Source organism: Microtus oregoni, unplaced genomic scaffold (assembly GCF_018167655.1).
Source record: "Microtus oregoni isolate MIOR12 unplaced genomic scaffold, Mior012 000011F_ref0000422, whole genome shotgun sequence".
In the NCBI taxonomy this organism is placed as follows: domain Eukaryota; kingdom Metazoa; phylum Chordata; class Mammalia; order Rodentia; family Cricetidae; genus Microtus; species Microtus oregoni.
In genome coordinates, this window is record NW_024543070.1 from 11,873,527 (window position 1) to 11,889,212 (window position 15,686).

At 46.6% G+C, this 15,686-nt stretch overlaps 1 protein-coding gene across 4 annotated transcripts in view; it reads left to right on the forward strand.

The window, feature by feature from the left end:
• Nucleotides 1-15,686, forward strand: part of LOC121453633 (serine/threonine-protein phosphatase 2A 55 kDa regulatory subunit B beta isoform) — a 401,554-nt gene that overhangs the window by 338,762 nt on the left and 47,106 nt on the right. For all 4 annotated transcript variants that reach the window (XM_041660531.1, XM_041660532.1, XM_041660533.1 and 1 more), the window contains one exon: nt 7,695-7,872. In XM_041660531.1, coding sequence (XP_041516465.1) covers nt 7,695-7,872 — 178 coding nt within the window. The remainder of the gene's footprint in view (nt 1-7,694; nt 7,873-15,686) is intronic.

Consider the following 15,686-nt stretch of genomic DNA (forward strand, 5'->3'; position numbering starts at 1 on the left):
TTTAGCCCCAGAGTTATTAGTTCCCAGCTGTGCGTTTATACAGGTTACCTGGTTTAGGGGTTTGGTTTTTAAAATACCAGTCCTTGAGTTTCATCTCTCAGGCATGGTGACTTAACTTTCTGGTGGCAAGGCCCAGAAATCGATTTTAAACAAGAATGCTTACTGGATTTGAGTATGCAGCCAGAACCAGGAATTGGATCATTCAACCCTGGGAGGGCATTGAAAGTTAAGCGGTCCTGTGGGACAGGCACCAGTGATCACTACTACCACCTGCAGGTGGGAGGCAGAACTGACACAGCTCAGCTCCAAAGGGCTCTAAGCCCAGATCTAAGAAAGGTCCCCATTTTCAGGGTATTGGCAAGGTATCATTGTATGCATGTGGGCCTTCCTTGTGTAAATGACTTCCCAGGGAAATTGGCTGGCAAGATATGTCAAGTTAGTATTGAATTTACATTTATATCATTGATTCTGCATCTTCTGTAGTCATAAATAGCAGACTAGATGATACTGCTCAAGGCCTGGTATCTCTAGCCACCAAATATTCATTGACTCTTTATCCTAATAACAAACATCACTGGATTTTATAATCCATGTGAGAGGCAGAGGCAGTTTCTGCGACGAATCTTAACCAAACTCATCCAAACGAAGCCACTACCTCTCCCTACCCACCCTTCCCCAGCTATGTGTTAATTCGAATTGCCTTGCTCTGTAACGTTTCAGGATGTTTCCTCCTTCATGTGAGATTATACAGCATGTAACACTGAGGGAAATAACAGAGGAGGCAGTCATCAGGGAAACACGCTTTGAAAGGCAGAGATGCTGGCAGAACATGGAAATGTCTGGGGGAAAAAGAGCACAGAACTGGCAGCGGCTGGGGCTTCTGCCCAAAGTGGTAATTAGACGGCAAGTTTATCTTCTGCGGGGAAGGTGTTTCTTCTCCCTTCTCCATACAGTGAGAATGTGAAATTGTTGTTCTGCCTTGACAGTCACCATTGATGCATTGAGTTTCCTTCATATCTATGTATAGATACATATATATTTATACATCTATATATTCCACCAGGCATTAGTGGGGGTGTTATCCATACTCTGCCAATAGGAGTTAAATCTCTAAGAAATAAAGATAAAGAAAAGATGGATGATAGATAGATAGATAGATAATAGATTAGATAGATAGATAGATAGATAGATAGATAGATAGATAGATAGATAGATAGATAGAAGTGGATCTATAGGATATAGGTAATGCGTGTAAATACATAGATAGGTATATATAAGTAAATGTTAGGTATGTGTGCATATATGTGTGTGTGTTACATATGCACATGTATGGAAATTCACGCCAGGACTTTGCACATACAGAGCACGTGGACCCTCACTGATTTCTGTCCCCAGGCCTGAGCTGAACCTTCGGCAGCCTGTTGTAAGCTGACACAGGTTTTCCTCTGTCTGCTCAGCTTATACTGTATCTCAGAAGGGCTTCCTCAAGAGTTCAGCTTCTCCATTTCAGAACCACTGGCATTCTAGTCTGGATAATTCTCTGTGACGATTGTGTCTACTGTGCAGTGTTTAGCAACATCCCTGGCTTCTGATCACTAATGCCAGGAGTATCCCCTCAGCTACTCCAGAGCTGTCTCCAGACATCACCTAATGGCCGAGTTAAGGTACCCAAAAAGACCAGCTGACTTAAGAACGAGGGTGCTCTGGAGAGAGTGAGCTTCTCCCTTCTTTCCAAACAGCTTACCTGATCCCCTAATCTAAATTGGGAACCTTGTTTTTTTCTTTCTCTCTCTCATGAAAAGTCAGTGTGGAGTGAGTGACAGACTGTAACAATACACTTGCCTGAGACATGAATGTCTTTCTTTCCTATTGCACCTCCAGTTCCACAGTATAATCTGTTTTGTTCATTCTGTACACATATTGCCTGGCACAGTGATTGGCACTTAATAAGTATATGTCAAATGAAAGGATTATTTAATATCCTGAAGCACAAAGCCTGACTTAGTCCGAAGGGGTTTTGTTCTGGGGGCTTATTTCAGTCTATACAGCAAAGCCTATAAAAGAAGAAATTAGGGCCATATTGAGGCTGTTGAAGGGTGTGAGCAGGAAAGTCTAAAAATTATATTATTTGGATAGGATTCCTGGGGGGTTTTGGCGGGGTGCTGTTGATTGGCAGGTTCATTCTGGAAACAACAGCTCTGATATGTCATCAGAAGCTGAGCCAACCTGTCCTTCCTGCTTCCCCAACCCACCCACCAATTCACAGAGGAAACAAGGCTTTGACCAGAGTGAGGCTTGATGCTCCATCGGTTCTCTGAGGACCAGAAGGGACGTGACATCAGAGACAGCCCACAAGGCCTCTTAATGCTCCTTTTCATGTTTAAAAATGGAATTAAGAGGCATAATTTTTTAAATGAAAAATGACTGACTGGCATTCTTCCCACCAAAAATGGAGAGTAATTTAATTTGTTAGTGGCTTATTTTATTTGACAGTCTTTGTACAGACTCGATTTGGTTTGTTACACTGAATTACCCTTTAATGGCGGGTACATCATGCCAGACTCTACCCCCCCCCCCAGGTGGGTTTGATAATTGGACAAGCGTCCATATTGTTCAAGGTTTCATAACAATGAGAACAGAGGCTCCTCAGCAGTGTGAGCAGGACTGTTCCTCCCAGCTTCCTGAGCATGCTCACCCTGACCGTGGCATCTTCTCCAGCTCCTCTCTGCTCATCGCATCCTCTCCAATCTCATGGTTCTCTGATGCCTTGCACATGCTTCAGCCTTGGTGCATCTGCATCCATGGGTGCCCCTGCCTCATGTCCTTCAGCCCTGGTACATCTGCATCCATGGGTGCCCCCGCCTCATGTCCTTCAGCCCTGGTACATCTGCATCCATGGGTCCCCCCGCCTCATGTCCTTCAGCCCTGGTACATCTGCATCCATGGGTGCCCCCGCCTCATGTCCTTCAGCCCTGGTACATCTGCATCCATGGGTCCCCCCGCCTCATGTCCTTCAGCCCTGGTACATCTGCATCCATGGGTCCCCCCGCCTCATGCCCTTCTGGCATCTGCTCACATGGCACCCCTCAGAGATGCCTTCCTGGAGAAGCCATGTCATATAGCGTAAGAGAGAGAAAGAGAGACAGACAGACAGACAGACAGACAGAGACTCCACAGAAGCAAACTTGACTGTGTCTGCCCTGAGGCATGCCTAATAAAGAGAAGAGATCTAATTGTGTTTGTTGAGTGACTAATTAAGCTAATGGCCCAACTCTCAGGAGCACACACACTCCCTCATAGCCCCCCTTCTAGTCCATCTGTGTCAGCATCCTCTCCTTTCTGAGTCTGCCACCACCTCCCTAGGAGATACCTCCTAAGAAGTTCCCACTGAACTCCAGTACAGCTCAGCACCCCTTCCTCAAGTATCTGTGTAGCCTGGTACAGAACCAGGAAGACAGAGAGTCAGACTGACTTTTGATCCAAGGAGTGCAGGTCTCTTGATTCTGCCTCGGGCCAGCTGTGTGACTTTAGATTAATTGCTCAACCATTCTGTGCCGCACCTTTCTTATCTGCCCCTTGGGGGGATCATGAAGATAAGATCATCCACTGATAACTGGCTTAAGTGTTTAAAACATTCTAGGCAGTAGATATGGGGGGTGTCACTTAATGTGGGGGTGTTCATAGAAGGTCTCACTGAGAGGGCACCACTGGAAAGGGGAATTGACTAAAGTGGCTCTCCGTAAGCCTATATGACAGGTCAGACACAGGCTGCCCCTCGTCCCCAGGGAAATCCATCAGTGGATATAATAGCTGGATGCCAGGTGTCGGGGGAAAATGGGATTGGGTTGGTCTCTCCCAGTACCACGCACACAAGCGTGTGAGAATACTCACATGCACAAGCAACCTCAGGAAGACACTGGACCTGAGCAGAGGAGGAGGGATGCAGGCTGACCTAGAGAGGACACTGCTGCATCCCAGCTTGGGTCACTCCAGGTGCAGCGCCTCTGCAGCTGCCAGGAAGCCTCCGATGAAAGCTTCAGCTGAGTTAAGTGGTGCCAGGCCTGGCTGGGCATTTGCTCATGATTCCAGCCCTCGGAGGCTAAGGCAGGCAGGTCACAGGTTCAAGGCCAGCCTGAGCTACAGATCAAGGTCTTATTCTCCCAACATCGAAAGCTAAGCTTGCTCTCTCTCTCTGCGACACTGGGCTGCATCCTCCCTTATAGGGTGGCAAATGGAGCCCTTTCCAAGGCTGGCTCCAGGGAAGCAGAATGAAATCATGGATGGGGTGGAGTTGACACCTGGGGTTCTGAACACCAAGGCTGGCTCACAGCACAGGAAGGCTGCCAGAACAGTACTCACCAAAGAAAGCCCAAACATCGCCTGTCACTCTTGAAATCATGCTCCGCTCTTCTCCCTGCATGGTCCCAGAAGGAATAATCAGACCATGCAGGAATCATGGTCCCAACATGGCTGTCTAATCTGCCCATCTGGTCCTTCCTGAACTGCAGAGAGTCCTCCTTATGACACCATCGTGGACAGAGGACAAGCCTTTACCTAAACATAAGAATGATTCAGGGACTCCCCCGACATATACATAGATACACATACACAGACAAACATGCACATGCATACACACACACACACACACACACACACACACACACCCCTACATCCTTTATCTGTGCAGAGCATCAGAGAGCTTCATCCCCAGACACCTGCTCCGAGCTTTTCCCCATTAGACGACCCATCATGGATGGTGTCAGCCTGCATTAGCAACCAGGCTCATCACATTAGGCAGCAGCCCTGGGCTGGCAGCTACTACTTTGAAATGCCTCTTTACCCTGTTGTCACGCTCTCTTCTGCATCAGACACAGCCACAGGAGCAATCTGCAGACCCAGTGCAGACATGAAGGACCAGGTTAGAGGGCAAGGATTTCATGGAAGCCTGACAGATCCCAGTGTCCTGGGCCCTGGTGCCTGGGTGGCATTCAGGCCTCCCTGGGGAGCATTGAAAGGCTCTAAAGTGTGAGCATCCTTATGACCAACTGCAAAAGTGTAGGTGCCGTGTGTTCCTGAAAACACACAAAATAGATGCTCTGCCCATTTACTGTAAAAACTGGCGATGGCTGTGGTGACATCATGCACACAGCATGGTGTGACATCCATAATGCCTCTCTTCTACAAGCCTCCCTGGCTATTTATCCAGGTCACTAACAAAGCAATGGCCAGTCCCCGCCTTGTGCAGTGTTCCTGCCCAGTGCAGATGAGGAAAGAACTCTCATCTTTGTAGTCAGATGGGTCCTGAGATCAAATCCCATCTGTGCCTTCTCATATCTGGGCTACCCTGGGACAGTAACTTGACCTCTGCATTCTGTTTGTAATCCTACTGTGTGCTGGTACCTGTTTCATAGCTGTTGAAAGAATTATCTGGGAGTCTTATGTGAAGAGTACCTGGCCAGGCACGGATGCTTCAGTAGCTAGTTCAGGGCCAAGTTCATGGGGGAAGCTTAGTTTTATCCATTGTGAAACCTCAGCTCACACAAGCCCTCAGTGGGTGTTCACTTGTGCACACCTACCTGTGAAAGCTGGAGCTCAGCCCCCCTGTACCTCCAGAAAGGTCTGATCAAAGCTTGACCTTGCTCATGTCTAGGTCATCACAAACACATTCATTATATCAACCTTCTTGATGTAGACAGAGCCCCTTCTTGTAGATTACCCCCAATCTACCCTGTCACCTTTGTTCTCACAGTGGGCTTTATCACCATCCCGGCTTCAACCCCCTTTCTGCTGACCTGGGGACTCACATTCCTCTTTCATGTCCCCACCCGCTCACCCAGTCTCAGGAAGCCTCTCAAGACCCACTATGCCTTGTGCCTCCTCCCTGGGGCACTTGCTCAATTGCTGTGTGATCTTTCACCCCATCTCCACCCCTTCCCCACCCCCAGCTATGGCAGCCATGTGATGGTGAGGCAGGGGTCCTGAGTGCTTACCAGGTGAGCCCTTGGGACTTTGTACAAGGCTCAGTTGGTGTTGCTGAAAGAGTGCGTAGGATGGGGAGTGACTACCTCAATAAATCCCCATGACCATCCTCAAAAGGAAGAGGACAAAGTAGGTTCAGTCAATGACCAGATCATGGGGCACATCCCAGCCCATCAGTCAGTGGTTACATAAGCTCAAAGCGGAAGTCTCCCACTCTCCCACAAAACCATTATTTATGCCTGGCATATGAGACCCAAGAGACCAACTCCCCCCTCTATCCTGACACACAGAAGACCCCCAACACTGGCTTCTGGGACCCAGCATCTCTTCTGTCTAGACCTTATTCCATCTGTGTGTTCTCAGAGTTGTTCATGTGCACGCACATGCACACGCGTACACACACACACATGAGCCTGTGAACAGCTCCAAGTTGGGACTGGGAGAACTCTGCCTTCTAGAGGGTGCTGTCAGGTGACTACCAATGGGTTTAGGGCCCCCTCTTCTTGCATCCTGGGGTGATGTTCATCCAGAAGCTAGTCTTAATCTAACCCCTGTTGTCATGCCAGCCAGGGCTCCTCCGAGAGTCTTTGTGAGGGAGAAGATCTTTGTGGCTCTTTGTCTCCTTGCTTCTATCTAAGAGCTCTGCTGTGCTCTGTAGTTTAGCTTGTTTGGGTCTTTTAGAAGAGTGTGTCTTTGTTCACATTTTCCTGAGAGAACTCTCTCTCAGTGGCCTAGCTCCCCAGCCCACCATGAAGAAAACGCTTGCTGACATTGCTCTCCTCAGTCCTTCAGTAAACACTTCCAGAATACCTTCTAAATTTCAGAAGCATGACCAAATAATTTACTGTCCAAATGGGGACCAGTTTAAATGTGTCACTAGCTAATTCGTACTTGTGGACAATTGGTGTAAACAAAGATGCCCCATGGCCAACCAGGATGCACCAAGCACTTGTATACTATCGGCTCATTTGGGGTCACTAGAGTCTTAGGTAGTGGAAGGCTTTCCTATAAGTGTCCCGTAAAGGTTAAAAGTAAAACTAGAAGGGGACCCAGGCCACTGGGGGCAAGATGTAAAAACACAAGAAAGATGAATGGAGGTTGAAGCTAAATGACAGATTCCTAAGATTTTTCCCACAATTGCCTTCCTTGAATGGATTTCCTGTTTAAAAAAGAAAGAACATACATACTACCAGCACTAAATGGACTCAGAAGGTTGGGTGTATGTGTGTAAATGTGCACATGTGTATGAATACATATTTGTGTGTGTGTGTGTGTGTGTGTGTGTGTGTAGCAATAATAGCCAAAGAAGAGGTCATGAATTTGAGACAAAGTGAAGATGGGGCAGGAGCAGGTGGAAATGATGTAAACACAGCACTCATATTTCAAAAAATAAAATGTTTAAATTAAAAAAAAGGGGGGGAAACAGACTGGGAGAGAGCTTAGAAGACTATGTTCCCATAATGGGATCTAAGTCCCCCTGAAGGGCGCTGGGGGAGTGTTTCAAGTTTATAAAGATGTGATGTCACCCTCCCCTATCTCCCAGTGCCAGATGTCAACATCTGCAAGGCCCAGAATGTGGTGAGAATGGCAGCTGCCTTCTGTCACTCTTGGCTTCAGGGTTGTGACTTACTGTGTGGTGGTAAGGGCACAGCACGACCCATTTCCTACCAAAAAGAGACTTCTGTCCTGAGCACTGTGCCTCTCTCATATCCTAGGTGCCCGTCCTGAGACCCATGGACCTGATGGTGGAGGCCACCCCACGAAGAGTGTTTGCCAATGCGCACACATACCACATCAACTCCATATCCGTCAACAGCGACTATGAGACCTACATGTCTGCTGATGACCTGAGGATTAATCTGTGGAACTTTGAGATAACCAATCAGAGTTTTAGTATCCTTTCCTTCCAAGCCAATAGCCTATTGGTCTGACTCAAGGGTATCCAGGTAGGAGTGGGCAGGGGAGAAAGAGGTAAGGAAAAAAAACATCAAAATGGAAATGCCTGGCAACTTTGAAGGAAAATCTTAAATTGTGGGCACAGCAGCAGCACTAGCTCTGGAATGTAACTTAAAATCATGTTTTTACACAGTAAATAATGGCCCCAAAGCAGCTTGACATGGCAGTCCTAATGCAACTGAGGATCCAAGACACCAGGTTTGATGCCAGCACCTCAATCAAAACAAAAACCATAAGCGTTATTATCTTCCACTTAACTCAAACTGGGAAAAGTCAAAACGACTCCCAAGTGTCTGTGTGAGGCCAGTGTCTGACATCATTATATTCATCTTGTATTTAGTGATAAAAGCTGACCTCATCCTGTGGGTCACAACCCTCAGGACCATCAGAAAACTCAGCTATTTACACTATTCGTAACAGTAGCAAAATTACAGTTATGAAGTAACAATGAAAGTGATTTTATGGTTTAAGGGTCACCACGACATGAGGAACTGTATTAAAAAGTCCCAGCATTAGGAAGATTGAGAGCCACTGGTCTAGGGTGTGCCCATCCAGTCCATCCTAAACCTGACTCTTAATTCTAGTTCCCAACTCAGTTCCTGCTCTCAGCCCTCAGGGAGTTGAATTCTGGCTCCCAATTAACCTTGTTTCTTCAGTTGCCGGCTCCGCCATCCCAGCCCCGCCCATCCCTGAGCTGTCCACAGTGAACCTGGGACAGCTGAGATGCCTCCATCCCCACTCTTACCTACACTCACTGACACCACCACCATTGTCTCTTTCCCCTATGGGGGCCTGATTCCTCTCCTTCAGCACACATGCCCTGCCTATCAGTTACCATGTGACCCACACAACATCCTGACTGTGCACCTAACACTCCCGTAACTTTCCAGTGAACTGGAAACTCTAAGTCGTTTCCCAGGGTCTAGAAGATTCCACACCATCTGGGCCTGACTGCCTCTGACACCTGTCATGTCGCTCTTGCCTCACCCACTCTGCTCCAACCAGAGAACCATGTTTCTATTCCCAGCTAAGCTTTGCTCTTCCTCTTTCTGCACTTGCTGTCCCCTCTATCGGGAAATGTGTCCCCAGAGTTCTTGATTCCAGTCTCAATCGAATCTACTGTCTCTGTAGAGACTAGGCTCCCATTAGTTCCCAAGTGACTGTATCCTTGCTGTCTTCATCATGCTCATCAGAACTTGAAATGTTTTAGCATGTTTTAGCATGTGAGGTTTTTAGTTTTCCCCCATCCTACACTCACTGACACCATGTTCTCATGTTCATGAGAACAGGAGCCCCAAATGGCCCATTGCTCTATTCCAATGGATTTTAGCATTCTGTACCTGAAAGCCTTGCACACAGCCAGAGTACCATTGTAGTCAGTGGTCAGAGTGGACCTATAGGAAACTCTTCACTATGAAGCCTAGCTTGGAAATTTAACTTGCAAAGTGTTAAAGCCGAGCTGAGGGAATGGGTTCGTTGGTAAAGTGCTTGCTCAGTAATCTCGAGAACCTGAGTTTGATCCCCAGAACTCAGGAAAAAGAAACGAGATGTGACCGCACTTTTTCATAATACCAACACTAGAGGTGGAGGTACACTCACTCTCCAGCCTTCCTAGCCTATTGGTAAGTTATAGACCTGGAGGAGATCCTGTCTATTTGAGGTGTGGGGGTCCTCTGAAGAGCAACAGCCACACACGGGGATGCAACTCACACACCTACATGGAAAGGATGTTTGCGCAAGGGCACACAGCTCGATAGCCACTACCACAGAGACATCCTATGGTCCCTGAGGTTCTTAGGAAAGGTGTCCGTAACCAAGTTCTGGCACTGAGATACATCTGGAGACACTGAGAACTGGTCTTTGGGACTGTGACTGGGTAGCTCTCATTGGTCCCAGAACAGACATGACACACTGTGTGGGCCGGAGAATAGCTGACTCTGGCTGCAGAGTTCTCCTGGCAGAGCAGCTGCTGATAGAATGAACGTAGATGGCGGTCGCCTTTCCCTCCTCACATCTATTCCGAGAACCAGGAATCTGCCTGGGCTCAGCCAGCTGTCACTCTGAGCTTATGCTTCCCCAGCCTAGGTGGCATGTTTTCTGAATTTTGCCTCCAGGCTTTCAAGAGGGAAAGGAACTTTCTCAGGCATTTGGGGAGACAGATGCCTTGGGGAGAATGCAAAGGGGACATATTAATAGTGCCTTTTAGGTTCTCTTCTACAGATGTGTGACAGCCTGCCAGATGCTGGCATACAAATGAGACCTTAGCGCTCACCCTTACCGCTGCCATATGTAAAATAATCACTGTCATCATGTGGGTGATGATAACTGATATCTATATACTGCCTGTCAGCCAGACTGCCCCCAGGCAGGAGGGTATGCAAACCAAGGCCCTTTTGCCTCTCTGCACTGAGGTGTAGCTACCTCTGGAGCAGGCAGCAGCCCTCTTCCACAACATCCTCAGAAAAGTATCAAGAACAACCCTTGTCTTAAATACCTCCTGTTTAGCACCTTCTTCTGTTATGCCTTTTATCGACCAGAGGCAGGAGCATGGCTTGGGATGCCTGGGGTGGCAGGCAAGATGCTTCATAGAAATACATGGACCGTTTTCATAACAGTAGAGGCAGAAAACTCGCATCCTGTGAGGTCACAGATGCTAAAAATTCCACTTAAATCACACAGTATACATCCACAATTAACTCAGTGAGACAAGTAGCAAGGAAGTCTGTCTGGGGACACACAAGCACAGCACTGATGTCACAGCTCACAACACAGGATTTAGAGTCTGACAAGAACAGAGCTCTTACCCAGGCCCACCACTTTCTGACTGTGAACCTTCTCACAACATGCCTTTTATTTACCCAGACTCCCATTCTCCACTTCGTCCTCCGGAGGGAAGAACACCACCAAAGAACTGTGAGATGGCAAAACTGCCTCCCCCCGACTCCCCTCTTACACACACACACACACACACACACACGTTTTGAGAAATGCCTTACTGAGTAAACAAACATCTTGATTTTCTGTTGACTTAGTGGCTACTCCTGAATCTAATGATATTTTAACTACCGTCTGTAGGGCCTGCTGCCCCATAGTCAGTGCTCCGTTGATCAGGCCACAGCCTGGCAGGATTTCTGTTCCTGCTGGCACTGACTCTGCTGCTGCCACCAGATATAGTTTTTAACTAAGTTTCTATAGTTCTGTTCACCATAAAGACTGAGGAGTCAGATATTGGGGTAGAAACCTGGGAGCTCAGAGAGGCAGAGAAGCAACCAGCTGACCATTCTTTTCACATTTCAGAGAGAATGAATGTCTCTCCATTCATCCCAAACCAAAACACTGTAAATCTCTAAGGCCCTCCCTACTCCTTCCTGTGTGTCTCTCTATCCATCTTCCTGGATCTCCTGTACTCTCTATGGCTAATTCTTGTCAACTAATCACTGACTCCGTTCCATCGGCCAATATTGATTTTATTAACACATTCTCAGGGGTCACAGTGTTATCAAATATTCCACAACAGATCAGTATAACAAAGTCTGATAAAAGTTATGCTTCTTGTTGAAGAGATGAAAAAAAAAACTAGAGATGATGACCAATGATTTCTACTTTGTCATTGTCTAGATTACACTCTTAAGTCTACATTCCTCCTTCAGCTCTAGACTTGGTGATATTTATCAAATGTTACTCCTTATAATCTAATCAGCATCCATTTTCAGAGTGTCTGAGGTCTAGGGCCTCACATTTAGCATTAGGTAAGAGCATGCCCATCCTAATTTTTGGGTACTTGACCACAAGCCCTCTCTATCCACGGACACCCAGGCCATCCCAAATAATGGGTCCTTTCTTAAAGTAAATAAAATTATCTTGATGCATCAGGACCCCATTTCTAGGTTAGTAATTTTCTAGAGCAAGAGGTGGCCCTGGGCTTTAATAAGCGAAGTTTGCTCTTAACACATTGCTTCTCTGGGAATGGGGAGATGGTTCAGTGGGTAAGAACACTTGCTGGACACACATGAGGACCTGAGTTTGAATCCCCAGCTTAAAAATTGCACATGACTATAACCCCAGCCCTGGGGTTTGGGGGTGACAGAGACAGGCATATCTCAGGGGCTTGCTGGCCAACTATCCTAGCCAAAATAGGGAGCTTCAGAATCAGTGAGAGAACTTGTCTCAAGAGAACACAGCAGAAAATGATAAATCAGGACAGCCAATAACCTTTTCTGACTCTATGTTTACGCATAGGCTTGCACCCTGGACACACATATACATGCACACACGCATGCATGCTGAACACACATTCCCAACACACACATGTTACTATTTCTTTTTGAAAAGCATGTTATACACAGATTCCTTTGAATTCTTTGTTGGTCAGGAGAGCTAAGAATTGATCAGCCAATGAGTTTTATCTTGTAAAATTGCAAACATTGGGGCCAGGTTTTGTGCCAGGTACTGCACTAAACCTGACAAAAGAAAAGAGAAAAAGAAACAAAATTGAATTTTCAGAATGACATGATACAAATAATAACACCAATATGTGTTTCATTGTGAGCTGAGACAAGCTCTTAAGAGAAGAGAATTAAATTCTTCAAATACATTTTTTAAAAACTGGTTTTGGACTAGAAAATGAAGGGGGCTTCGCTGAGGAACTGATCGTTGAGTTGAGATATTCAGAGAGAGACTATAAGCTAACTTGGGCAAGGAGGTGTGGAGATATTTGCCTAGTGCACACCAAGGTCCCTGTGGCAGGAGGAATTCTAAGCAGATGGCCATCCCTGGACACAGACTGGAAAGCTTAGGCAAGGATACTCTTTGTGTAAGGATATCTCCGAAAGAAAAAAACCTGGATATTTATATTTGATCCCAGCATCTTCATAAGGTAGTTTTGTTTGTCATCTTGCCCCATTCAGGATGCACAGAGCCTCAACTCTGTGATTTCCAGCTTCTAGTACAACACTTGGTCACATCGTGGTCAGTTGTCTCCCTTTTAGATTAACGGGTCAGGGCTACACAAGTCTGGGGGAGGACACAGAAGCCAGATACAGCAACTCCCTGTTTCTTAATATGTCTTTCATCCCACCTTGGGAGCAAATGTTGTCTGAGGTTTCTGTCCTGCCCAGTTTTTGCAGTCGTTAAGTCCCAAAGAAATCACACAGAGGTCTACATTAGTTAGAAACTGATTGGCCCATTAGCTCAGGCTTCTTATTAATTCTTATAACTTATATTAGCCCATTATTCTTGTCTATGTTAGCCATGTACCTTTTTCGGCGAGGCAGTCACATCTTGCTTCTTCTGTGGCTGGGTCATGACTGCAGAAGAAACTTTCCTCTTCCTAGAATCCTCATTGCTCTGCCTCTACTTCCTGCCTGGTCACCCTGCCTATACTTCCTGCCTGGCTACTGGCCAATCAGCGTTTATTTAAAATATAATTGACAGGATACAGACTATTGTCCCACACCAAACAAAGGCACAAATTAATTTTAGGCTGGCATTTTATATAAAATGAGATCACCCCTCCCCCTTTTCTGGTTCTGGGATCAAGTTTTGTGCATGCTAGGTAAATGCTTCACCACTGAACTGTATTCCTGGTCCTGAAGAGCATCTCTCTGATGACAAGTCCAGCACATAGCCTGCTTGTGCTGAGGCAGCACCCACCCTCATGTTGAAAGCCACCCTGGAAGGTTTCCCCAAGCCAGTTGCCTTATTTGTGTAAACACTAAGCCCCAATTTCAGAGGCTACCCTCATGGTACCTAGTCTCTCTCCTCCAGAGGTGCACCTCTGGGGCCTCTTATAGTTGGGACAGACAACAGGAGTTGGGCCGCATGCCTCTCTTGGACTGCTCAGTTCCCACAGGGCAGGGTGGTAGCCTAGCCATTCAGCTGTGTCTGCACTTTTTATTTGTTTGAGATGGGATCCCACTTCGGAGATCTTCCTGCATCAGCCTCCTGAAATTCTGGGCTTACAGGTGCACTCCCCACCTGACTCAGGACTAAAGACTGAGGTGTCCGATGCATTAGACCTGAACCCAGAACTGCCTCCCAAATGTGCATAATCTTGATTGGTCATTTGAGATCTCTCCATCCCTCAATTCTGTCATCAATAAATAGAAATAATAAGATACCTGGCTCAGGAGGTCATTGTGAAGGCTGCATGAACGATCCTATGGATTACCTAGTGTAGGGTGAAGGTTCCATGCGTGGCAGAACTGCCTCCCAAATGTGCATAATCTTGATTGGTCATTTGAGATCTCTCCATCCCTCAATTCTGTCATCAATAAATAGAAATAATAAGATAGCTGGCTCAGGAGGTCATTGTGAAGGCTGCATGGACGATCCTATGAATTACCTAGTGTAGGGTGAAGGTTCCATGCGTGGCAGTTGTTATTCTGGAGATCATATTCTCAACCTACTTTTCTCTCTGCTATGCTGTCTTGTGCTTTCCTCTCCTCAGACAACCAAAGGTTATAGAATTCACACTCCACCAGCTTGGTGACTTGATCCATTGACCCGTGGTGACTACCATGGACTTTCTGCTCTTGAAAATGTAAAGAAGCTTAGAAGAGACCCCCAAGTCTCAAAAATGAGTCACGTAAATGCCATAAGCATTGCCGAGCACTTAGGAAGCAAACTGAGATGACACGAAGAGTCCAGCTCCCTCCCTTTATCACGGCCTGTAGTCTGGTGGGAGAATGGGATAGAGTTCACTTGGAGAACTGGGATGAATGGAACTGGGGTGAATGCAGAAAAAAAGATGAGTACTGGGAAGGAGTGGTTAAGACACTAGTGATGGACCTTTCCAGTGTGTTGTCCCTGTAGGTGTAAGGCTGGCCAGGCAAGTGCCATCCATGTTTAAGATACGGAGTCAGGGACAGAAAACCACAAGCAGGCGGAACCCTTCAGGCAGGAGCGGAAGGTGGTCCACAGGCAGCAGTCAGGAGCAAAGACTGGGGAGTGATCAACAGAAATGGAAGACCTGCCAGCTCTCAAGGAAGGTCTGAGGTTTCTCTTAGTGGATCTCCCTTAGCTGAGGCTTGCCTCAAACTCACTCTGCAGCGAAAGTTGATCTTGAGTTTCTGATCTTCCCACCTTTACCTCCCTGTGCCAACACTCCTAGTCCATGCAGGACTAAGGCTCAAACCCAGGACTTTGCGACCCTGAGCTCGCTATTCAATGTCTTCCGGCTAGGCCATGCATGGGGTGCACACCTTTAAGCCAGCACTTGGGAGGCAGAGGCGGAAAGATCTCTGAGTTTGAGACCAGTCTTATCTACAAAATGAGTTCAAGGATAGCCAGGGCTATATAGAAAACCCCTCTCTCAAAATAAGTAAAAAAATGTCTTCCAGACAGACCCACATTACATAGTCTCCTTTCTTATTAACTTAGATTCAACTGATTATGGGGTCTTCAGTTTTGTCTACAAAATCCCTTCATGGCTACACTGAGGTGGAGTAAGTAGGTAAATGACTGGGCCTATGCACATCACTTTCTTCCTTTTGTCTTCCAACTTTCTAAGAAGAATATCCCTTATAACTGAGACTAATCTGAAACAGGAGAAGGGGAATCCCAAGGTCAATTTAACAATGCTAGCATTCCCCAAAGCCATCAAAGTAAGTGTTAGACAGAAAGACACACACACACACACAGGGCCTTTGAGGGAAGACAAGTCAAGGGTTTTTGAGCCTATATGAAACACCAAGTGTGTTACAGATATACGCCATCTCTTGGAGTTCCTTCATCTTTATTTTAGTTTAACT